The following is a 27,207-nucleotide window of genomic DNA, read 5'->3' as shown; positions in this document are numbered from 1 at the left end:
AAGATTGAGCATATTTATTGAAATCCGTCGAAAGCTATTGAGTTTAATGGCTTAAAACTTTAAAAATAATTTTTCTAGAATTTTTTTTAACATCAACCAATTTAATTTCGCAATTTTGGTTCCTTTTGGAATCGTATCACTTTATTCTAATCTTGATATCTTCCATTAGTTTAGAGAAGACGTTCAATGGATCATACATAAAGTGTTCAGAGAAAAGCTTATGGTTTAAGTGGCTTCGAAACTTTCTTCTAGCACTTTTCTTCTTAGTTTTGGATTTTGCCGGTATTTATTGGTTTTTATAGTCAATAACTTATTGTAATATCTTAATGATGACTTATAAATAACAACCATCTTTGTCGTCTCACCGAGGCATAACTTAGCGTATTTTTTAGCTTCCGTTGAAAGCTATGGAATTTATTACCGTTAATACTACGGTTTTTCTCAAAAAATTCGTGGTGTCAATGTATTTGTTAATGTTCGTTGATTTTTTGGTTGCTGGAGTCAAATTGTTAAAGAAAAGAATCCGATTGCTGTTAAAAAATAATTGAAAGCAGAAACGATGTGTCTGAAAAGCTCATCTTTTAATGGCTTCGACACTTTTCTGGCTCAATTATTTGAATTTGCTGTTTTCGCCTGTTTTTTTATTCTTTAGGTATTCATAAAATACTGGCCGGTCTTATAAGCTTGTCATTGAGGATTGATTGAATGATTTTACCCCAAGCAGTCTTTTTGTATTGAATATTCTTAAAGTTTATGATATTATATATTTTTAAGATTTTTAAGAATTTTTCATTTTTTTTCAGTTTTTGTTGACCTTTTCTTCAACTTGTAACTTATTCTCATCATTGAGAGGTCCCATGCGATTCCTTGTATTGTTGTAATACATTGTATTTCTAAAACTATCTTTTTTACTAATTTTATGACGTAACCGATGTTTTCTTAAAAATTTATGTGGGTATTCTATTTGCGTTTATTTTCTCTTCAGCACAGTCGCGTAATAACAGTTCCCAATGATTTTCAAATGTGGTGCAATTGAACTTATTTACTAATTCAGTTTAATTTTGGCTGAATTTTTATAAAAAATGAAATTGCTTTTAATTGCTTTTAAATTTAGATATTGAGTTTTTGCCGTGAAATTATTATTTTGCTCTTTTGTTGCTTTTGTTTTTTCTCGTAGTCTTTTTAGTGGTAATCTCTCGTTGTAATGAGGCATGGCATTATTTAATTCAATTATTAGTTTGGTTTTGTAACGAATGTTTTCAAACTCAAACATCTATTTTTGAGTAACTCTTTGTCAAAAATGTAAGTCAAAAGACAGTTAAATCAGAAATGTAGATGAGCGCGGATAGGAACATCATGTGCGAACGCACATTAACGAGACTCCTTGTTGAGTTTTTTAGCCGCTCGACTTCAATTACCTTAGAACTGCCAATTTTCAAAAGGATATGTTCGCTCAGGAGAATTATTCCTATTCATATTTTAAGTTTCTGGTTTGTAGCAATACTTTTTTACCTATGTTCTCAATAATTCTATTGGGTGGCCATTCCCCTGCTCTTAGCACAGCTAACACTGCACGCAAAGAAAGGTCCACTGAAATCCTGCTTCGATACTCACTCCTACACGCAATTAGTTATACCAAATCTCAATTAGTTGTACAATCTCAAGTCGATTGTGTCTAACTTAACTTACACTTGTTATTTTTTGCTTCTGATTTTTTAGTCATACGGTTGTTCATACATATCATTCATCAAGATGCATTCTATGAAATATGCAACGATTAGATTGTGCAATTGATCCATCAATCTAATTTAATTTTCGTAAACTAGACCAGCAAAAATAATTCTGGTTAAATTGGTGCGTTTCGTTCCGCGAAAGCATTACACAATTCGAGATTGTGTATTCGGAATACAAATACATTTGATATTGTTAGATAATATCACAACCTTAATACATGTCCGGGATTCAACAGCTTTTGCAGCTCAAAATTGATTTAAAGGCTCACTATTTTCGTTTGAAGCAATTAGGTGGTTCATATATTTATCCCAATTTGTTGACGTTCTTTTGGAACAAAGTGGCTGCGTCTACACGGCCAGGTATCGCGGAGTGAGGTCGTGGAGTTTTATCTTAACAAAACGTCATCTGGGGAACGCAGCCAAAACGTCGTCCAGAAGAAGTTAATTACCCCGTAATTCGATTAATAAGTCTGGTATTTCGGAACTGTGACTCGGTCTTTCAAATCTGGTGTTTCGAATCGTTATACTTCGAATCATTCATCCCCTACTTCGAATCATAAATCCACATAATTTGAATCATACATCCCGTATTGCAAATCATGATTCTGGTATTTCAGAACAAAACCCCGGTACATAAATTTCGGTACATAAAGCTGTTATGTCTGAACAATGATGCCCTTATTTCGAGTCATAGATCTGGCTGTTTGAATCATAATCAACTATATTCCTCTTTAATCCACTATTCTTAGCATACGCTGCACGTAACGATCCTACTAGATGCATCTAGTTTGTTCAATATCTTATAGATGCATTTAATCGCCTCTCTCGATGCGATATCAATAGTTGCACATCTTTTCGATAAAATAAGTTGTTGTTAGAGCCCGAGCTATACTGTGAAAATCCGAAAAAGTGTTTAAAATCTGCTTTGCGATTAGACTTTACATTTTCCTCCACTTTTTCCTGCCTGGAAAGGGCGACAAAATACCGGCAAAAAAAAGAAAATCAATAAGTTGCAGTGCGGCGTAAATTATGCAAATGTTGTAGTTGCAACGAGAGTGGATTAAAATATTACCGCACGGTTGTTCTCGACCTCTCTAAGCTATTCAACAACTCGGCTTGGTGTTAGTTCATGTGAACCTGCAATTACTTGAGCAGGTATTTTCCTGAACTTGTTTTAGTGTGTATTATGCCAGGCTGAGGTCCAGAAATCGATATGGACATACCATCACAGACGAAGCATTTCTATGTCCAAACTATCCGAGACAGAAGGTATCTCTGTCCAAGCTTTCGTGCTTTCAAAAACATTAAAACACAGTGCACATTTTAAAATGCCGAAAGTCTGAAGCGCCAGAACTTAAAATTCCAGAAGTTGCTACTTAGCCAGAAGTTGACTTCCATTGACTTTCGGCATTTTAAAACGTGCGCGTTTCGTGTTTTAAGCATGGTTACGTGACTGCACTATTCACTTCGAAATTCTGACATAATATCTCGAACCTCTTCGCGGTTTTCGATAAACGCCTGAAGTTCTCAGTGACTAAAAGCAGAGTCACGTAACCATTACTTGACCATGTCCAGAGCCCATGTCCAGAATTTCTTGCCTTCAGAATTGCCTATGTCCGTTCATAATGGTCTTTGTCCGTCTTTTCGTGCGTTCCAAACCAAAATTCGTACGCTCCAAAATTGAACTTCTTTGAGTTCATGCCCTATGAACGATGTCCAGACTTTCGTGCGTTAAAGCTTATTTTTTTGTGCGCTCCTAAAATTAACTTGTGAAATTGACTAACAGTCGCTTAATTTTAATTAAGTCATGCTGGTTTTGGATGAAAAGTTTGCGTCAAATAAGGCTTTGGGAAACTTTTTCTAAACAATATAATTGATACAAACAAAAATTTGCATTTATGGTATTTGCTGAGCTGGGTCCTCAAATATTTTGGACTGATCTTCTTTGTCTGTTCAGTTGAAAAATCTCAGACTGTCAATGATTGGGAGTATTTATTCATAGCGGAGTGTTTATTTTGAAGGTGGAAGTTAGTGTCTTCTTTGTTATTTGCTCCGGTGCCATTCTTTTATTCAAATGGTTGATTGGCATGTTATTTGGTTACTCACTGCTTACGCTTAAATAGATTGCCAACATAATTTTGATGGAAGACCTGAAAGAAAGCGAAAGTAGACTATCTTATTTGTCAAGTAAATTCAAAGTGACGCTAAAAATCACGCGGGTGGAATTTTATTTTTCACATTACTTTTGATCAACAAAAGAATCAAAGTTACCATCATTTTAAGCTGATCAAGCTAATGGGAGTATCTCTAAATGCGTACACAGGTATAACTCTTAAAATATTCATCTCCTAAATATAGACCAAAGAGAAATGAGCAAATTTTATCCAAAATAGAAAAAAAGTAAACAAAAAATTTGGCCTGATCAAATACACATGTTTTCGCCATGAAGATCAAACTAGAATCCGTTTGTATCCATTTTTAATCAATCATATCACACCTGTAAATTTCAAATTGTTTGTGATCATTTCAACTTCATTTATTTGACATTAATTTGATCACGTGTTTCTTTTCCTCCTTTCACATTGTTGACTTTTGGGATGTTTCAAGTGGGCTACTATCACCTTGTGAGACTATTCTATGTGTTGTTTTCCCTTGAGAGGTGTTTAGAGGGCTGCTACATCTGTGGGGACAAGTTAAAAGTGGTCAATTCCACTAAAAGCCAACTGCTCAGGTAAACTGAGTGTTTACTACTTATTCACTTACTACTAGTTTGTTGTCAGATATTAAAACATTGGAAACTTATTCTGCAAAATTTTAGATCTTGCAATTTCACTCATAAGTAAACTCATTTCAACTGCTCTTTTGTAGAAAGATGCTCAAATTTACAATATTTCGCACACCGAATCTAACAGACTGCTGTTAATTATTTTAAAGGCTAAGTATTGTATAGCGAAATTCGGTGACCGATTTCTGGTTGTAAAATCTGCAAATAATTTTGAAACTGTGCCAAATGATTTGTCCACTGCATATGCTCAAAAGTGAAAACTGCTGGCTGATTATGGCAAGTAGAGTTCATTCCTCGTTTTGCCACATCTAGCGTGCCATTAGTAATAGGAACACAAACCAAAAATTAAAAGTTTTTTGGCTTTTCAAATCTTTGTACACCGAACTTTGTTTATTGTTCGATGTTTGTTGGAAACACTTTAACCAGTTTTAATGCCATTATTTAACCGTCGAGAAACAAAGTAGAGCCAACTCCTTAGTGGCGACATGATGAATTTTTGTCATCTAATTTTTTTCTTTATTTGATCATGGAGTTTTGAGGACTTAGGAAAAAAACCGAATATCGATGTCAGAGACCCCCAAGTTTTCCCGCATTTTTGAATTTTCCCACTGTGATAATAAATTCGTTTTCGGTTAGTGCTCAAGTACAGATTACTTTACAAATTTCATCAGCAGCTTTTGAAGAGAATCAAGCCGAGTGGCCACTGAAGGTTCATCGCCTGTTATAAAACGCCATTGCATGGGCTTTTTGGAGCATCACAAAATAATGATTGCACGAGTCCTAGTTGACCATGTCAATACAAAAAAAATATACGCACTTTTTTGTTTATAACGAATATAATTTTTCTATATTGGGGTATTTTTTCTAAAAATAACTGTGATCACTGATCAGAATCAACAAGATGTATATAAGATTCGGGAACCTTTTCAGGTAATTCAAGGATGGCTGTGATTTTTGTTGGGTTTATTCAGCCAATGTGCTAAAAAGTAACCTAACTCAGTTTGTTTATTTGTTAGTGTTCGCTTTTCTAGAGTTGACAGCATTTTTGTTCTCTTTTGTGCAAACATAAACTTATCAATTTCAACTGGGGATATACTATTTTTGAATTTTGCGAGACGTTTGACTTTCTTTGTGAGACGTGTGCTTTTTCAAAGCAGATTTCAGCATTTCACAGGCACGCAATTCGAAAAAAAAACAGAACATATTGAAAATTCTTTACGAATTGTAATTACTTCGGTTTGTTTGGCAACAAAAAATATAATACTGAGGAAAACATTTTGTCGCCTCTGCAATATATTGAGTACTGATCTACTAGCTACTCTATAAACCAGTTTCCGATATTAGTATAACGGGTGAATGATTTGTATATAAATTTTTCAAAGTAAGTATCCGCTCAGGAATTTTCGTGTGATATATCCGATGTGCTCACTGTCCACAAATTGTCCTTTATCGTTCCCGAGGCAAAAAAATTTGCTGTTTAGTTTTGTTTCTCACGTGATTCCTCTTAGCGAATAGTAGAACTTATCAATGTCGCTGAAGTACGTTTTTCTCTATTTCTCTCCAGAATTGGTTTTTCTCTATTTCCAAGGTATAAAATTGAACGGCAACTTTTTTTTCTAAATTTGAGATAAAAACAAAACTCCAAATATAGGTTAGGAAGAATGGTTAGGACTATGTTGACATATTTCATTTTGAACTTATTTTTAAGATTGAAATCTTCAAACATACAGTACAATTAAATGTCGATCTTCGTGAGGTAAAAATTGGACAATTTCTATTTGCTAATTTTTTTTGCACATGTTTCTGGCACCTTCTGCAACCAAAACATCATTGATTTTATCTTCACTACCTGCAGCATCGATCTGCGCACTGTTCAGCAAATGGATATTACAGCTTCCGAGGTAAATTTGGAAAAAAGTAGCAATGTTACTAATTCTAATGCAAATCTGCTATTTTTCAACAATTTTCAGAAAAGTTGTGAACAGAAGTTGTCGCTAGGATTAAAGTTTCTCATTGGTTTTTTCAATTTCAAATAGTAATCCAAGCATGTATGCTTGTCTTCGCTCATTAAAACGAAAGCTGACACATCTGTGAGTAGAATTGAAGTATATTGGTTTTTTCGTCAAAACTTAGTGCTCCTTAGCAACATCTTGAAAAGCTAATTTTCTATGATAACTTCTGGCGTGTCTTGATAAAATACCTATTATTTTTCTAAATAGCGGCGTAGATTTCGGAAGGCTGGAGTTCATTGGTGGCTCGGGTTGCTCATTTTATAACTTTCCTGGTAATCATACAACGTCATATACGACTTGCATGATTCCCGGTAATGATAAAAGAGTCATAAAATTTTTTCAGGTCGTCTCTAGAAATACATGGAAATGACTAAATGTATTTTGAAATCACGGGAGGTATCAACCCGTTTTCAAGAAAGATAGCAAAATTCTTCCCCGTTATCATATACAGTGTCTTATCTAGATTATGCTCATCCATAATTGATAATTATATTTATAACTCTATAAAGGTATCCACCCTTCTTTATTATTGGCCTATTTGCAATTCATAATCAGTGCAGAAACCCGTATTATGTTGTTCTGACATGGTAATTAAAATAAAAATTTTGTTTCTGTGGGGGGGGGGTTCTGGGGACATTTTTGTTTGTTCATATCTTGAGGCTTTCTTACCAGGAATTTAATTAAAAATTGATTTAAAATCCTGTTAATTTATTGCTGGCTGGGTAAAATTTTCTCTTATTTTATTAACAGTCTCTCCTCTGGTTTCTTCACTCTGTCCAATAAGATTGTCCTTTCCGAATTGGTGCTCCTCAAGTACGAGGGTGTCGTTGGGGAGACCTTCTGTGGCAGTCAGTGTGTGCTGCATGAGGCATGCAAGGCATACAACTACAACCTCGCTGTCAAACAGTGCCAGCTGTTGGCCACTGACATGCAATTGATGAACGAATCGCTGCCCGGTTTGTGGGATCTATTCTGTTTTGCCCCAACCCCCCCCCCCCCCCCCCAGCTTAGTGGGCTTATATTTTTTACGCCCCCAGGCGCACGTGCTATTTTTTTACATAGTAACGTGCTATATAATTTGTAACTGGGGGTCATGCAGGGGGGGGGGGGTGGGGTGTCGAAACAGAATAACAGAATAGAACCAAAATATAATTCTGAATTATAATTTTTACGTTTACCAGTGATTTTTACGTTTTTACCCCCCCCCCCCCCAGTGATTTTTACGCCCCTAGTTACAAATTATATGTCGTTATATAGCACGTTACTATGTAAAAAAATAGCACGTGCGCCTGGGGCCGTAAAAGATATAAGCCCACTAAGCTTGGGTGCAAAGAGAATAGATCCGGTTTGTGTTCTCAGTTCTCAGTTACCTACACCAATAAATTTTGAATTCAAGTAAAATGTTGTGGATTTTTTCCGCTAATGCCCCCCCCCCCAAGTTGGTAGCCCAAACCCTCTCCCAATAAGTGCAACCACAACATACACGTGACATATTTGTAAAAAATGATTTATTATGTAACTGCACGAGCTCTTCAGGAAATACATTCTATTAAGTCATCTAATTTTTACTTTGATGTTCCTGTTATTTAAACTCAAAGAATTTTGCGCTTCAGACCACAATTTGTTTTGCTAATGTTGCGAACTTTGCAGTATAAACATTGATGGAGTTATTTCTCTTGTTTGAGAATTTCTAAGAAATGAATTTTTGTATCTTTTTGTCTTTGAGCGCAAGAAAGAATATAGACGAGGGAAATCAACATACCTGAATTTTTGTACAAATGAATTCGCCAGAGTAACTTTACCAATTTAGAACAGACCTTCCGCAAGTTCAGACGAAAGTCCTGTGAAAGGTGTTTCAACCGTTCAAGCAACAAAAAATAGGAGTACTCTTCAATTAAAGAAAATGAAAGCTTTTTTAAAGAAGACGCAAATGGCTATTTTGGAAAAGGCACTATAGGGACAAACAATATATCAGTTTCGTTGTTCGTTGTCCTTTTTTTCGTTTGATATGAAAACGATTCTCCAAATCAATTTGTGAGGTGATTCGATGATTTGGGAACCCTGTGGAAAAGATGGATTTTAGGTGTTTTTATTGGCGACTCTATGGATATCCTTTTGCCTGAAGTGTTTACTTAGCCGACCATAATTTTGTCAATTCATTCAATGGATGGTTTTAGTTTATTCCCCCACCAGTACGTCATTAATCCCCCAGTAACAGAGCAAAAGACATTATTTAGTGAAACTTCATTCAAAATGGGGTGCAACTTATGTGTGCACGCACAAAGTGTGGTGTACAAACGGAAAAGATACCTTTCACGAAATTCTTACAGTTAAGGAGGAAGATTATCATCCAAGCACTTATTATATTACATTGAAAAGATGATTCCAAAATATGTCAACCAACATGTCGAGAAAACAATCAAAGCAATGGAGGGCAACTAGTTTGATAGTTTCTCTCAACAAACATATTAAAAATCCGTTACAAAGTGACCAACGTTTTTTTCAAGGCATAAAACTTATCACTTAACAAATGAAACAACAATTTTGGGGGGAAAATCCTCGGGTGGAGCGAGTTAGAAAAACTATAAAGAACAGCTTATTTCTTAGTTTGGTTGCTCTTTGCAATTGGAAGCCGTCGCAAACACCATGATTTACGCTCTGGACAAGAAAGAAAAAAATTGTTAGTGTTGGACTTTAGAAAAACATGCTCCACCAAAAAAGTTTGTCAAATTATCAAAGAGGTCCGAAAAATGCACATTAAAAAGATAAGAGGGGAACAATCTACTCAACTGGTGCCTTGCACTGTGCAGCTGAAAATCATGAACTTTAGCGCAGAAAATTTTCCTGAAAGTGTAATCGTTTTATTGTAGAGTGCAAAAAAAACGAGAGTGAAAAAATTTGTTTCGTATTTGGGATATTGGTGTAAATCCTTTAGCTTCATTCATTCTACGAATTATAAAAGAAGCAGTATGGGACACTGTCAAGCTATGGAGCGTCTATTTTTGAGAGCTTCTGCCGTAGTGGCAGTATGTGATCACAGGTTTGATTAATTTTCTGAATTTTTGGTCACAGACACGACTTGGCAGTTCAAGAATATCGAAGACCGGAAAAAAATCAAAAAGTCAAACGCGTTAGATTCTCTCACGATCAACTCAAGCAGATCCCAATGAATGACCTTATTTGTGAAGTTCAAGACTTAAGTGGGCAATGAGTCAATTTGTTGTGAAGGGAGGATTTAAAAGTGATTCAACATTTGAATACAAGATGTCCCAAATTGATATTAAAAAAGTTTTTGTATAAGGGAGCTGTTATTAATATTTTACATTCAATTCCAATTGAAGAAAGGCTTTAAGTAACTTTTATGAGGTATTTAATTTTAAATCCAGTTGTTTGGCTAAATATATATGAACTGCTGGAATTTTAGCTTCTGGCCCCTTTGGACATCGTAAATCTTGCACGTTGTTGCTATCACCACTGTTACCATATAAACAGTGGCCGTCAACGGTTGTGTTAAACTTGTACTGTAATCACGGCGACAGTGTGTTAAAATTGTCTGACTGTTTGAATTGAAGCTATAGTTGATTCAAAATATTGCCGCGCGATTGTTATCACCCTCTTCAAGCTATTGGACTACACGACTTTGCCTCGGCTTTTGATAAATTCTCGTTGACAATAGCAGCCGTGTGGTAATAATCATTAGTTGGTATTCGATTTTATGAGCTTTGATTATTATATTTGATTTGTAAAATGCTGTTATTTTTTATTAGTTGCTATTGCGGGTTTGTAGAAGTTAACATTGCTTTATGAAAAATGCTAAAATGAAAAATTGAAATCTTTACGATGTAGAGTTTTTTTCTCAACTAAATGTCCGTGGGCTGTAGTTTGCTGATACCTCGAATAACATAATTTGTAAATTGAACTCTCTCTCTCTCTCTCTCTCTCTTTTTCTTTGAAAAACTCATTTCAGTTGAAACACTCTCTCTTTTGATGAACACTGCCTAAATTTGTACTTGACTTATGCAAAGACTCAGGAGTTCTATCGTTCCACTTGACAGATATGCGAAGTTTAGAAATTAATTATCCTGATTTCTTGCAAAAATGCAGCCAAAATTTGATTTTTCCAAATTTTAAAGTTTAATAATGCGATGCAGTTCATGAATTGTTGACAATAATTATACCACGAGTTTTCCGCTGCTGGCAGATTTTGCAAATCAATGGTTTTTTTCACTTCTTAATAAAGTTGCAAATAGAGAATTTTTCAAGGTTTTTAGATTTTTTATTTGTAATGATGTGCAATTGGGTGAAATTTTTCGTTCTTGTATTAATTTTGGGATATCTCATGATTCCTCTTTCAATAATTTTTTTGCCCTTTCTAAACAGTAATTATGTAAGAATTTGGAAAGAAGTTTTTGCATATTAAGTTTGTTTGAATTTTTTAAAAGAAATTCTTGTTAATATTATTTTTTAAGGACAGAAATATTGTCGGCTATTTCTATTTAATTTCTTTATCGAAAAATCTGGCTAAATATTTCAAAATCCAGACTTCTTCATCAAAAACAGCACGAAATAAGTTTCTTCAGTCCACTTTGATTAAATTTGCAGAAAGTGCACACCCAAACACCACTAACACAATTTTTGTAGATTCCAAGGGGGCAATTTTTACTTCAGCTTCCTTTGAGAGAGCTCTGTAATTAAAACTTGGCCGTTTTTTGCTAACTTTACTCGTTGATTATCAAAAACGCAGCATTTTTATTTTTGAACTAACAAATTATCTATAACTATGACATTCGAAAAGTTAGGTGTTCTGAATAGACAATGAGTTTTTTCAGGGCAAGTTGTGGACCAATCTTGGACTCTTACAATCCAAAAATAATTTGGATTGTAATAAGTCGGTCTTTTTTATTTAAAAATTTGATCTTTTTTATGTTAATTAAACAACAGAACATTTCAAATCAAAGCTTAATAGTGATAGGTCCAATTGTCTTCCTTATTAGTTCTATTTTAATGTGTCTACTTTGTTACTTGAATGCTAATGGTCGTTTTAACCTTTAAAAATATTTGATTTTTAAATAAAAATTGGCTTATTGAACTTTGCCTCCATTTTTTTTCTTACTTTGTCAACTTGTAGCTTACTGTTAGCAATGAAAGAATGCTTCCTGGTTCTGATGAATTCGAATTCAATCTTTTTTACGCCTTAAGTTATGGTTTTCTATCTTTGATACTACTAGATTTTACATTATTTTTTTTATTTTTTTAGCTTTTTGCCCATTTTTCATGTCTTCTATTTTTGTCGCATTGTCACGTTATTGACAGTTCATATATCACATTATTGCGTTCAAAATAAGGCACAATTGATAATATTAAAATCCTTAAATTTTTAGATTACGGTTTTAACGGCTTCGACACTACTTTCTCAAAGAATTTATTGAACTTTTCGATTTTGTTTTTAACTCTCGTGTTTACTTTGTCTTTTTAGTTGTATGAAATATCCTGAACAAGGACCCCGTCTCATTGGCTTTCATGAAAGAATAGATGGGCCGATATTCTGATATTAGTAGATAGCTGATGGCTTTCATGACTTTGAAAACAATTGTTTTGCAAAATTTTAAAAAAATTAATTTCACAATTTTGGTTCCTTTTATTATCTGTTTGTTAACTAGTCTCGTTAATTACAGGCCAAATATGACATTATTGTTGTCAAACGAAGATGTCAAAAACGATTGATGTTACAAAATCTAATGTTTTTAAAGAATTCGTTATGCCTTTACTGTCTTCGACACAGGTTTTTCACAAAAAAAATTAATTTTTGTCATCTCTGACGTTCTTTTTCTAAACCTAAGACATATTTTGGATGTTTGCAAGTCTCTAGGAATTCCTTTGGAAGAATAAACAAACCTATTTATTTATTTCATCTTATAATTAATGGCTTTCATGTCTTTGGAAATGATTTTTTCGAAAAAAAACAAGTGTTACTTAATTTTGCCTTTTTTCCTTTTTTGTCTGCTTGTTAACTAGTTTCAATAATAAGCGGTCACATAATACATAATCAGTGTTCGAAGAAGGTGCAATTGAACTTAATTTGGGTGCCAAATTATGGCCTTACGGCTTCGAAAGCGTTTTCTGGCAAGTTTTAATCGATTTTTTGTTTGTTGTCTATTTGTGTTCTTTTCGTAAAAGCATAAACAATGTAATACCGACAGTTGTTAATCCCCTTCTATAGAAGCATTGGTAATTGGGATATTTTAGATGATATCTAATGGTTCTCATTAATTTGAATTTAATTGTTTTTAATAATCACAAGCGATTTTTTTTAAGTTCACTGTTTTTGTTCTTTATTGTCTAACTGTTACCAAGCCTTATTATGGACTGGTCCCATATCTTTTCTGGCAAATTACAAGTTATTTTGTTTGGTTTCATTTTTATCTGACTATATTATGACTTTGTTTTTAATGTTGTTTTTTAAAACGGACATAAAGTTTTTGATGTAATTAATGTTTGTTGTTGTTGTTTGATTTTGCTATTCGTCTTGACTCGCTGTCTTACCATTGGCATATCTCAATAATTTAATGCATCATTTTTCTACTCCACTAAGTTATTTGCTTTGGAGGCTATCTTTTCGATAATACAACATTTTTTTTGAAAAATACCTGAATTTTTGGGTTTTTCTATCTGTTCTTCTTTTGCTGGCGATTGATGTCAACATTTTGGATGAGCGGGGTCGGAACCTTATGTGCAATCGCACAAGACCAAGCCTCCTTGTTTTTCTTTACAGTTAGACAAACATTTTTGGGTTGTACAAGACAAACATATTTTGGGTTATACTAAATTTGGTTATGCATGTTCTTGGGTGATTTCGGTGTCCCGATAGCCAGCAGCTGCTATCGTTGCATCGAAATCACCCATTTATTGCATCTCATGTTTCCCTTGTTTGAAATGTTTGAGTCCCGGCTGATCTGGGACCCACCCCACCCTCTTCTTTCTCTGCTCTCATGTGCTCTTTGTGTTTGTTTTGGTCCCAGTCCATCTGGGACCCAGCCGTACCGCTTTTTCGATGCTACAACAGCTGATAATTTCTTACTTTTCTTACCGAGAATCCCGTTTGTCTTGTAACGAAACCTATTAACTTCCTGTTTTTCTTACAGAGATTCCTCTTTTTCCTGTTTGGAATCCGCTTATTCTTGCTAAGAACCCAGTTAGTTTTTTGAATTTTCCTACTGAGATCATGTTTTCGCCCATATTTCTTATTAGGATTCTGACATTTCTCATTTTTCCTAGTGGGAAAAGTGAGAACTTGCACATACTTACCACCACCTACATTTCCTGATAAGTTTCTTGATATGATCCTGGTAAGATTTCTTCTATTCTTACCGGGAACAAAACAGGAACTTGTCAAGAATTGTGGGATTCGTTTCACCGGGATGCTTGAGAAATGGGCCAGGTGGGAAAACTGAAGGCAAAAAGAATTCCATCACATCGCCATGGCGCACTTCACTCAATTTTGTTTAGGAAAATCTAATTCAAAATGCTTCAGATAAAAAAAGTGACCCGGACTTGACCAGCTCTCAAATTCTGTGGCACATTTCTGTTGCGTAGAAATCTAGCCTGAAGTTTCGAGCGTAAAATAATTATAGAATTTTCACTTTTAGTTAATCAAACGTCTGTTTTCAATATTTGGAGTCGAATATTGTCTTTTTAAACCATTTTTCGTGGAGCATTGTCTTTCATATTTTGAGATATCGGGCTGTCAAATCAGCAAGACCGGTCAATAGATATGCAAGAGTTCAACTATGGGGAATTATTCTAGGCGCAGTACCCGCTGGAGTGTGGGTCCACAGGTCTATGGGTCCTCTTCCAAGAGGGTGTCCAACTGATTACTCTTCAGTATTGACAGACTGTCTGGATCTGTGGGTGGAGTCTGTCACTACACACCAGATGGTTATTGTCTGGAGAGAACCATCGGATGATGACATAAAATCACAGTTCCTGATGGTTAGAGAAGTTTGAGCCGTTTTCTTATGCATGCAACAGTAGAAAGGCATTAATATTCTGTAGGGTGTCATTACTTCAACTCTCTATGGATCTAACTATATAACCTGACAAAAGTTATGAGTGAACAAGAAATGCCGTCAAGATTTGACAAAGGTTTTTCAAGTGCTGCCATTAAATTTTCTTAGTTAGATTGATAAGATCATTTATCAACATCTTATCAAAATTTACCAAAAGTCTTAGTGTTCCTGTCAAGATGTTCCATGTCTCGCTAGAGATGTGAAGAGCGTGTGTTTTATTGAAGTGTTTCAACCTTGGGTTCACTGGGAAATGTTAATATTCTTTTGATGAGAAAAATGGCGATGACTTCGCCCGTTTATTCAGTGCACCCAATTAGGTTGAAAATGCTCTGCGACAGCAACAGATATTTCTCCGCTTAAATAACTAGAAAACTCGATGAAAGGGAATAAAATTTTACGACTTATTCTTATTGATTCTGAAGGCTGAAAATTTATTCCCGATTGCCTATCGATTGGTGTTATATCGCATTTGATTTGTGCAGAACCGACAACAGATAACGATCAGCAACAAATTGCACAGGGGACAGTTGACTGACTTCCCAGCAGATGTGATAGTGGACTCCAATGTTAATCGGGTCATCCGGAGACATGTCTTCACTCCACTCACTCCAGGAGCACATTATGCAATCGAAATTAGGTAACAGTCAATCGTCCTTGTTCGACTTTTCGTTCATTCAGTTGATCGTTTTCTTAACTCTCGGTCATATTATTGTTCAACTTTTAAGGACTTTGCTTTCTAATTGAATTGAATTGAATTGCTCAAAAAGGCTTACCTTGAATTCAACAGGCTGTAGGTTGTTCCTTCATTTACTCTGCTTCACGAAATAGTATCAGTAGAGACCAGATAGTTATAGCGAATATATTCAAAATGATCTCACAACCCGGTCATTTGATAATTAAGGATCTATATAATTCCTTTTTTCCATTATTGGTTGCGATTTAAGCTGTTCCGGTTGGAAAGCGGCGCCGAAGATTAGTGCAAATTTTAGTCAGCATAAGCATAGTAGTAATATGTATCTCAACGAATATTCTTAAAAGAATAGCAGAAGTCCTGTTTCGCTGAAATTTTTACTGGAGGGTACCGTTACAATTATAGATCATATTTTCATCAAAACATCGAAATCAACCATCCGTTGAACACGGAGGATTCCTTGTATCCTACACGGCCTGTCTTTGGGGGGTTGAGAGTGTATGAGAAGACACTGTACTTGAACTGGACCCTGGAGGGATCCGCAGACCACTTCCATATATGGAATGTGCCTGGAGACGACAGCTCCTGTGCCAGTGCCACCAACTCAGTGTGCCAACTGGATGTCAAAACTAAAGAGACATACATATATGATCTGGTTGCTGGCCAAGGCAAGTTCAACATGTTTTTGATCATAAGCCCATCAAAATTTTTTCGATCTCCTTGATGTTTTAATCCCCAGTAGTGAATCGTAACCCCCCCCCCCCCCACCCTCCCACAAAAAAGAAACAATAAATCAATATTAATAATGCTGCATATGTAGTGTTTTCTTGATCAGATGGGCGTATTTTCTTAATCATATCAGATTGAAGTCGAAATATCCGTGGCCTATAAAATAACAGGCGCTATAATGAATTCATCTCAACGATGAAGAAACACATGAAGATGAAGATATACCTTTGAAAATAATAATTCCTGAGGATCCAACCAGATGCATTGAAACCAGTTTCTCTCTAATCGATCATTTCTTCTACCTCAAAAAATCAAATTACTGAGCACCTCATAACGACAGTTCCATTTAATTCGGATCATGGTCTGAGCGCTTTTAGTTAACTTTCTTCGGAGACACAAATGATTAAAAAAAACTTTTTAAAAAACAACTTCTTGTTAAACTTGCAAAAAATTAGAAAGAAAGTGCAAAATTAAAACAACAACAATAACCACAGATCATGGCTGACAAAAAGAATTGGCTGACACGACTGACAGACAGATTGCGGTAAAAAAAATAATGTCGCAAAAGCAGTTTTTTTTCAACAGCTGGAAAGGCAACTCTGACGCCGAGACGAACAAACATTTTTAATATATATGTATTTTTAACAAACACAAAGAACTTAGAGAATTACAAAACGTTTTGCTGAGAGTTTTCAAAAAGCTACCATCGAACACGGAATAATGGAAATTTCTTCGCAAATGGACTTACAGCGTATATAAGAGCGTCTAAATAAACGAAAGTGCTGAGAATGGCCAAAGAGTCTTCAGATTATGATGAAGCACTAAATCAATTGATCATAGAATATATTAATCGCGCAGAATGGAAAATCCTGCAGTTCACAGGTTGCATGTAAATTTTGGGTGAACAGACTAAACAGTCCCAGAAAAAACAGTCCCTACAAAATAGTCCGAACTGAAGATAAAGTTAAACATATTCGCAAGAAATAACAAGGAACCATTAAGTTATTCATATTATTATACTTCAGTGAACAAATATTAAGCTGATTACAACACAATTTTTGCGAAATAATAAATTTTGTAACGAGCTTTTGGCTTAGTCTTAATTCATATCAAACAAAAACAATGCATTCAGAAGGTTAACTCATAGATTATGCTTGATAATTAATTGTAGATTATATTTACAGTTGTTCCAGTATTTATTCGGAAGAATTTTGTCTGGGACTATTTTGTCTGCGTTCTCGGGGCTATTTTGTCTTGGACTGTTTTGTCTGGGACTTGTTTTGTCTCGACATTAAATGTTGACATAATTATTTACTGAACAAAATTACATCCAGGAACATAAACGGAACAAAACTTTAGAACTGATTCGAATTCACTCAATAATAACAATGCTCTGGGGACTGAAGAATTTTCTGAGTTTTAGGCTGATTTATGCAAATTGATAATAGGCTTACACCTGCAATCTACCATAAACTAAAACTAATAATTTTTTTCTGTTGAAATTCAAATCTGGCTCTTTTATCACCATTTTCCAAAAAAAGGTCTTGAAGTTAATGGCACAAGCTTTTGCACCCTTGTCCAAAATCTTTGTTCGTCTTTTTTGAAACCACATGATTAAAAATATTGAAAATCAACATACCATTAACGAGCCACAGTTTTATATTTTTCTGAGTCTGATTTAATTTGGCATGAGTTTAAAGGGTAAAAGATCCAGATCCTATTCAATTTGTAGAATGTGGTACACAATTACCAATGTCGTACACGCTTACTGTACGTATTTGATTTCATTGTTTTTTGCAGTGCAAATCAATTGGTTTTGGATGGAGTAGTGAATTGCGGGGCGAATCAGGCTTATTAGAGTTGCGAATGTTCAATTGAATTCCAACAGTGCTGATTCGCGGTGATAATCAGGCCTGTCATTATTTATTTAGTCGCTGGGCTATTGTGCTGGAGTATTGTATTCGCTCAGCTATTCAAAACATATTTCAATAGATTTAAATTAAAACTGGATAGTGCAAGAGAATGAATTGAACTGAATAAACTGAATAGCTTAGCAGCAGACAAGAGAAAAAAAATCTCAAGAACTAAATGCAAACTAGGCGCTGCACTTGAGCAACTGAACCATTAGGGTTGGAAAACGGTCGCCTTTGCATCCAATTTCTCAAATTCTGTCGAAACAAGATATAGCGTGAACGAACTTCAATTATTGGCAGGAGTACGGCAGATAGAGCTTTTTAAGTTTTTTTGTACGGCAAAAAATTACAGTCATAATGAAAGAGCGCCGCTATAACAAGTCTTGTAATAGCCGACTTACACACTGGGTTTGCAGAATTTTGTTTTTTATTTTTGAAATCGAGCACTTGCCCGGCACGCGTATGGGATTAGTTGACTACATATCACGCGAACCAAATCTAATAGCATCCAATATCACACAATACGGATAGCAATTCATTGTCGCAAAGCTAGATCTAATGAAACGTGCTGCGAAACGCTTCCTATTAAATCCATTTTTTTGCGAAACGCGCAACAATTACACATTGGCTGTCAATCACACTTGCAAGCAAGCCCAAAGATTCCTATCACGCCGTAGACACTCATAGCACGAAAAAAAATTCTACAAGTTCTTTCAATGAAGCAGGTAATTCAATCAAAAACATTGAACAATTTCTTTCCTCCAAATTGTCAGCTACAAATCAGTTTGATAATAAATCCTCTAATTTCGAGTGAATAGCAAAAAATTTTACAAACCTCATCAAAATGCCCCTTAAGAAAAAAAAGAATACACCAACACGAGTGCACTTTGACGAGAGCCCAACCACAAATGCCCAGAAAATACCCGATACGCCATTTGATGCCATCCGCATCTCGATGTCGGCACCAAACACATCAGCGGAAATATATCGGGACGCATCTAATTTCGCGCTCACTAAGAGGTTAATTGCAAGCCTTACTACTGAAGACGCAATCTTTGAGGAGGTACGCGACTTCGTGCTAACCAATAACAAAGAACGTTGTAAGCAGATAAGCCCATAAATCTACTCATTTTGGCTTGATCTGCTTGTCAAATCAGGCTGCTTGTACATAGATGACAAAATCGCCATAACCCATACGTTGAAAGACGCTTATATAGACGTCACCCACATCCATTCTGGAACCAGAGGTTGCGGAATGGCAGATATGGTCATCCACGCCTGGTGGCCACATATTAACTGGGACCTCTTAACCAAAATTGCCAAATGCACACCGTGCAAAAATAGGTAAAAATTTGAAGCCTGTTAGCCCCTCAACTAAATGCAAACCTGTAAAACCTTCCGGTGATCCTAATGGAGAGATACATTTAGATTCTGGCGGCCCTATAAATAACGAAAGAAATCAAGAATTTTTTTCATAGCTTGTATAGACCGCTTCTCCAAATTTCCGTCGGCGGAAGTATTCGAAGAAGCAAAAGCAAACAATATACAAAAATTTCTCCAGTACAATATACTACTACATGGGGTACTGCGCCGTATTCGTTTAGATCAAGCTCTGTCAAATTGGCAAACAATTAAGCAATGTCTGGGAACAACATAATATTGAAGTATCTGCGGCGCAAATCAGTGACCATAGGGCGTTTGGCCTAGTTGAACGGCTAATCAAAACAAGAAAAAAACAAAAGGCTGACTGACATTGAAGAAGCCTCTAATCGCCCATTTAACGTGAAAATCTCGATAGTTTCAATAATATATCAACTCCCTGCAGGCACAAAACGCTAAAATTATCATAATTTGAATTGTACTTCGGAAAACGCCCAAATAAGCCACTAAGCATTATATGTACGGAACCTAGTTTAACAAAGCCCTTTTAAGAATGTCATTGATAATTATTTAGATCAAGACACGGTTAATTGTACCCAACTGTTACCTGACGACAAATGAGACGAGCCGCAAAATGAGCGATAAAAAAGTGAACTAAACAAAACGAACGCAATCAAAAACCCTCAAGACTGACAAATTAGTGATTCGCAAGGCGAATCACGACTGGTAAAGATTGAAGGGCAAGGCAGACCAACACCATGGACGGAGGAAACAGTGCAACTCTCCCTAGCCAAGAAAATTCCGGCCCACAAAAGCTCTAAACCTTCAAGGACTTCTTAAAATACTCGCCCCTGGGTCAATGGTCGTCAGAGGACAAATTTACATATGTATTTAACTAACTTGGAAAGATGAAGGTCACAGTCCTTAAATATAACATGGCTAAATTCGGAACAAAGGCGGAAAAGGACACCCCACTCCATCCCTACACCGAACGCCGCCCGAAAACTGCCACAGGCTGGATTATTGAGGATAAGATATCCAAGCACGACTCGGGACAAACGCGACGCAAATTAGAGGAGGACGAACGAATTGGTTGGAGAAAGTCCAAAAAATTCCAAAACTCCAAAACTTCTTAAATATCCAAAAACGAGAGAACAATAACAACAAAAAAAACACAATCTCAGTCGTCCCTGATGGTCCTCGATGCGGCAAGCGAACACGACAAGACCAAGTTTCCGACGAACTTACATTTACTTGCCCCTGCAAAAAAAACGAACGACCAAACATTTGACGCCCATCGCAATCAGCAGCACTTCCGCTTTCCAACCAGTCGCCCCTCGATCTACATTGATGAAAGGAATTGAATCATGGGCGGAGCAAAGCCCGCCTCAGGAGAGCAAAATCGAGGTTGGCGCAATCACGCCGCGGATCGCCCCTGCAGTGCAAACTTACACATCGCCCAATATAAGCGCTCGAAACCTCATCGCTCCGGAAGCGGAATGAGATCAGATTCAGACAGCTTTTAAATGTTAAGCTCTACATCTAAAACTCACAAACAAACTCATATATTATTAGTAGATAACTGGTGCAGATTTTTATTTAATTTTCTGTCACCGCACCTGATCTTACAAGCAAGGCTTAAGCAAGGCTGAATTTTAGCAAAGCTTAATTTTCGGTTGCGATGAGGGATATGTTGTACACAGGTTTTAATGACCATTCATCTTGTTGCTAATCTGCCATTTACGTACAAAATTCTATTTTTGCTTATAGTTACTTTTGCCTCCATTTTTGATTTGTTTATGTCTGCGTTGCTAATCCTAGAATCTTATTCATTTCCTTTACATTTCATCTTGAGACTGTTCATACTTTTTGTACATCCAGCAGTATAAATATTTAGATTTTGTTCATTCTACTCTTATCTGCTGCTGAGCTATACAGTTCAATTCACTCTCTTCCTCTAACCAGTTGTAATTTAAATCTCTTGAAATGTGTTTTGAATCACTAAGCAAATACAATACTCCAACACTAAAACCTAATCGCCCCGCGAATAGCAATTCAAACATAAATAATAATAAGCCTGATTCGCCCCGCACATCAGCACTGTCGGAATTCAATTGAGCATTCGCAATTCTAATAAACCTGATTCGCCCCGGGATTCAGCATTCCATCCAAAATTGATTGATTCTCACCGTTAATAATAAGAAATTCAAATACGTACAGTAAGCTTGTATGACATAGACGATGTCTGCTGCTACTGTAGTGAGCTTGCTGAAACATAAATGATACCTGCTGAAACAAGTTAGGTTCGAACGCAACTAAAAAGAAAATATTTCATTTTTTTCACAATGCTGAGTAAAAAGCTGCCTTTGTCTTTAAGGAACATATTATGAAACCCCAGATTTTCTAGAATTATCTAGATGTTCAAACTAATAAAACGTTTTTAATATGATTCTCAATTGAAAGGAACTGTAACAAAAGGCTACTGCCTTTTGTTCAATGCGTTCGATAAAACATCAAGTTCCTTTAAGCACAAGACTAACGCTTTCCAAATCAATTGTTTCATTTTACTTGGGTTTGCTGGATATGAGCCGTTTCACAATTCACAAAGAGAAACAATAAAATTAATTATCACTAAGAAATTATCATTCCGAACTATTTTGATGAGGTAGTCTTGTCAATACAATTTTAACAATTTAAAATTTTAAGTCAAAAAGACGAAAAGGTTCACCAAAAATTGGTCCCGAAACATAGTTTTTTGTGCCACTCTTGTTTTTTCATGGCAAATTATGATTAAAAAGTTGCTGCTAAATTGCTGCTATGCCCCCTATTTTTTTAGCAGAACTGGGGACTTGGGAGGGAGCTTTGTTGGACTAGTATTCGTGACCTGAATAAATTCATTATTCCATCGCATATTTTTCTGTGAGACTAATTGATTCCCTTTTTCAGTAGACAGAGTCTGATGTTTCAGGGTGTTTTTGCATACATTCAAACCTGTTTTTTTTAATAAAGTGAATACGCTATATGTCATTTTTACATATTTTATTGTTTTCTGGTTATAAGTTTTTTTAGAAATACTTCTTCAATATGGAAAGGACACGACAGGATGTTAGATAATTTAGCACGCTATGATCCGTGTACTTCTATGTTCTACTTCTTTTTATCTGAGAACGTTGGTTTTCATTTGGTCGATGTCTTCACTTTTATCATTTTTATCCCTTTTTAAAATCCTAAACAGCTGTAACTAACGGAACATAAAACCAGAACAACCAGATTTCTGATCAATTCTGTCACCTTTGTCACTCAGCCGTTCTGGGCCTGACTAGCTGTAAAAGGAACTCAATGGGCCTGGCTAGCAATAAAACAGAACTCGAGCCTTTGACTTAGTCCTCTTTTTCGATATTTTCTACGGCATTTGTTGTATACGTTGTCCATATTTGGGTCTCCCTTCTTTTCGTGTTGGTTCGAAAACTTTTCAAGTTCTGAAATTGGTATTGTTACCTAGTGAAATGAAATTTGATACTGTTTGATATGAACATGCCAAAACTTGACAGATCTTAGTAACATCTTGGTGAAATCTTGGCACAGGAAGCTTCAATATATGTACGAAGCTGTATAAGAAATTATTATAAGAAAATCAAGAAATGAGAAGCTCTTGATATGATAAATATTATTATAATCAGTGTACCTGCTTTAGAATACACGGTATACTTCAAATCTATCAGCTACAACAAAGAGAGCTGGATCCTTGAGAAGGTCCAGGCAACATACACAGATCTGTTGGAGTCTTCATCGGGTCTGTACACGAGAACCTACATCTCGACTCCTAAACAGGTGCAGCTATTCATCAACACTCGATCAGGTGTGGGGTCAAAACATGAAGTGCTTCTCAGCAGTCGAGATCTACGAATAGTGCCTAAGATTTACACCCATACATTTTCACTAAACCAGTATTTCAACTTCCACGTGTGTTGTGGGTATTACGCAATGAAGGGAGGAGTGTTCTACACAATGAATGTGACTGCATACAGTAGGGGTTCCACACCTGTCAAACGTGAATACTTCACCACTGCCATATCATACCCCGAGAAACCAGTGAAAGACCGGTCGTGGAGTGCCACAACTACAAGTATTTGGCTCAGTGTCTCAATAGAAGGAATCATCCATGGGTGGAGACTCTCGTTAGTACACACAAAGATCAAGCTCGAATTGGAGGCCATGCCTCTTTTTTCGAACTTTTTTGTTTTCGTGATTTCATCTGTGAATACATTGAAGCTTATTTTCACATTGATAAAAATAAGCCTAGCAAGAGACATTGTTAGCCATTATAATTAGTACTTTTTTGTATAACTTTTGTGCATACGTAACGCACATTATTCAAACTGAAACAACCTGATTAAGCAAAATGCGTGATCTCAAGTAAAGCAGAATTAAAGTTTTTTCCTATAGTGGTTAATTTTATGGTTTTAGAGCGTTAGGTGACCTAAAATTCCAGTGAAATTATCAAATTAGAATAAATTCATAATATTGAAGTTATAATGAAATTGACAATAGTTTTTTTCCGTTTTTAATCACGCTCGTTTTTTTCAATGAGGAATCCAGTTGCTCTAAATTAAAATTACAAACGATGTATTGAAATAACCCTATGATTCCAATCTTGTAATGCAATTTGTCAAAACCATATTTAAAAAAACCTGTTTATTCATGGTAACATCACAAGGATTTAATTCACTACAACCTTGCTTCCACATCATAAATCACCGTACTGTTTAACACAATGTTAATTTTTTCCCTGCAACTAGATATCAGTTTTTTTTGGTTTATGGATAAATTTCATTACATCGTATTTAAGACAATTTTCATCATCTGTGCAATAATATTGATTTCCTGTACATTACTCTACGATTGTGTTCCTAGAACGTTTCGAATTTCGATCTAATAGAGAAAATTTGGTAAAATTTGTCTTTTAAATATTTCTTTTATTAGATTAGAAGGATATCATTTGGTCTAGCAATCAATAAGCTCGACTTGAGACAACTTGTATAAAAAACGAAATTATTACAAATATATCCTTACAGTTATTGTTTTTCGGGAAGATGATGGCTGTAAATTTTGAATTTTTTTGTCAAAGAGTTCTAGTTGGCGTTTCGTACGATCGTTGAGGCGTCTTTTGGTAATCGTCCAATTGTTCAAACTTTTTTCAAAATGTTTTTCAACAGTGTTAAGAATGTATATGCAAATAGAGTTTTGTTCTGCAATCAAATTTTAACTTTGTTTTGAAACGTCCAAAAAACATTCATTTTGCTGCTGCTAGGATCTAGTTTCGATTTCAACTGATTGCAAATGTAATTTTATAGAGTTTTGATTGACGGGAACAAAATAAAACTTTGAAACCAAACACTAGTTTGAAACTTGGAGAATGGTAGCGGTAGAAAAGATTTGCATTCATGAACTGTTATTCTGAAGTATAGGTAGCCCCAACCACTAATGCAAAATACAACAAAAACGCAAATATATATAATATATTTACAACAATATATATATATATATATATATATATATATATATATATATATATAATTTGTAGAAAACACTGTAAATTGGACTACAGGTCGAGTTTAACTGTTTTGGTACAGAGTTAATGATAAATAATTATTGATCAAAAATTGACCATAAAGGGAAAAACTAATACCGACAGATCTGTTAAATTTGTACTAAAAAATTTTGTTGCTCTAATTTTGGTTCTTATGATTGGTTCCCTTTGCTGAGTAAGGAACAGGGTTTTAACCTGCTCTCAAAAAGTAGTTAGTTACAGAGGAAACAGCTGCCTAGGAAATTAGTAATGAGACCAAATTTTTCAAAGAGTTTTTTCGGCTAGTTATTTTGTTGCCAAAAATCGATGATGTAGTGTTTAATTGCTCAAAGTTCATAAAAACAGATAAAAAATTTTGTCGCATTTTTGATAATGGAGGTGTTAGAGGCTGTTGCGAAAATTTTCTGGAAATGCGTCCTGAATAGTGGAGATTTTTAAAACCTTGCAAGAACCGCTTTTAATTTGAGCTGAAACCATGTCGCGGGTTTTGAATCATGGTTCAACATTTGTATCCGCTCATCACTACATTGGAAAACATTATCATGGAAAAAATGTTTGCTGCTCTCATTGCACATGTTGTGCTATTCCTCGGAAATCATTGTTTGATCTCATGAAACGCATTTCCACTTGTTATTTTTTCCTGGTGCTGATAAATCGTGCGTGCTCTGAGATGAAAACAGAACAATTTGAAAAAGGAAGAAAATTGCAAAGTTGCTTTAAAGGAAAGGTCCATCCGTTCCCTGAATTGCGATTAAAATTAAAAGTCGTGATAATTTGCAAGTTAATGTGTTGTTTAAATTGTAAAGGAGTGCTTATCATTCAACAATCATCGTTTCCCTTCTACAAAGTATTTAATTGGCCGACATTCCTGTACGTTTCTTTTGTAAATTGAAAGTGATGTGTTTAATAGCCGCACAGCGATAGCTGGGGCTATTATTGGCCTTCTCTTGGTTTTTTTTTACACTTCAAAGAATCTGAATTGTATTGGGGCGCTGTCTTTTTTTTAAGATCTGTTCACACATTTTCATGATTTTTGAAGTCAAATTGGAGTAGTGATTTTGGTCACGCCGAAACCGAAAGTGGAGCGAAAAACCGAGTGGTTTTGTGGCGTGAAATTTTTTCGCTCTAAATTTAAAGTAGAGTGAGAAAACGTTTGAACAAAAATTCGCTAGTGGTTTTTTTGTTCGCATGCGGCAATTTCACGTTGATTTTTACAAATTTTCGATTTTTGGACTGGTTTTGTTTCTAAATGGTTTTGCCAAACCATTCATAGTCCGTTCTTGGTCTAGTTTTCTGTTTAGTCATTGAAAATTCTTTGAATTGTACGCCAGGACTTGTCCTGCTATGTTTTTTCGTCGTCATGATTTTTGTTACGACCATATGACGTCACAGCCACTTTTTGTTCATTCATTCATGCAATTTCAACTGAATTGCATATGTGACGTCATTTTTCGCTCTTAGTGGAGCGAGTTTTTTTGTTCATGCGCGTGATTAAATTTTTGCTCACTCTCAAAAATGACTTCCTCACTTTGAAATTGACTTTTATTTACTTTAATTCAAAGAGATAAGGTCAAATGGGTGTGTGTCACTCTAATTGAAGGTTATTTGAGATCAGCTAATAGAGGCAGCAATAACTTATATAGATTTTTAATCAAAATATAACAGATCAGCCTTCAATGAAAAGACGAGTTTTTTTGTCTGTCTTTTCTACTGTTTTTTAAAGACTGCCGATCTACGAATCTATTGCGGCTATTTTCTGGCAATCTGGCAATCTGGCTGGCTATGTTCTTTATTTCAAATTCAATAATAAACCGAATTCTCTCACATGTTATTAATAGGGAACAATTGAGAACTTACCTAAGAGTAAACTTTCACGTAAACCTATTTTCGTAAACTTGCATATCCCGAAAAATTCCCCACCTAAATTTCCCGGTTCGAAACGTTAAAGAAAACGGGAAAAGAGTGGGAGCCTGTCAAGTTTTCCGCCAAACGTCCCACTGGGTTCTTTTAGAGGCGTGCCGAGTTGTTCATCATATTGTACCCTTGGTAGTTGGGTGAGGAGCTACACGATATCTTCATTGTCTCCCGGAACGGACTACACAATCAAGTTAGCTGCATTTGTAGAGTACGATGGAGTGACAAAAGTGGGCAATGAGCTGTCAGAGTACTACTCGACCTATCCCGAGGCACCATCGAGTAAGTTGCTCTTTAAAGGTGTTTTTTTTTTTACGTCTTTCGAATATCGGGCTTGAGTCTTCTCGAGTTGATAGTTCGACTCGTGAAAAGACCGTACGCTCCTCATGTCATC

At 35.5% G+C, this 27,207-nt stretch overlaps 1 protein-coding gene across 1 annotated transcript in view; it reads left to right on the top strand.

Moving 5' to 3' along the window:
- The first annotated feature begins 2,946 nt into the window (after positions 1 to 2,946).
- LOC142341262 (uncharacterized) overlaps positions 2,947 to 27,207 on the top strand; it is a 59,020-nt gene continuing 34,759 nt past the window's right edge. Inside the window, exons 1-7 of the mRNA XM_075392211.1 lie at positions 2,947 to 3,002; positions 7,281 to 7,486; positions 14,335 to 14,519; positions 15,079 to 15,233; positions 15,693 to 15,955; positions 23,004 to 23,487; positions 26,911 to 27,095. Coding sequence (XP_075248326.1) covers positions 2,947 to 3,002; positions 7,281 to 7,486; positions 14,335 to 14,519; positions 15,079 to 15,233; positions 15,693 to 15,955; positions 23,004 to 23,487; positions 26,911 to 27,095 — 1,534 coding nt within the window. The remainder of the gene's footprint in view (positions 3,003 to 7,280; positions 7,487 to 14,334; positions 14,520 to 15,078; positions 15,234 to 15,692; positions 15,956 to 23,003; positions 23,488 to 26,910; positions 27,096 to 27,207) is intronic.

Source organism: Convolutriloba macropyga, chromosome 1, assembly GCF_964194025.1.
Source record: "Convolutriloba macropyga chromosome 1, txConMacr16.3, whole genome shotgun sequence".
Lineage (NCBI taxonomy): Eukaryota > Metazoa > Xenacoelomorpha > Acoela > Convolutidae > Convolutriloba > Convolutriloba macropyga.
Note: the sequence above shows the minus strand (reverse complement) of the source record. Positions and strands in the feature narration are given on the sequence as shown.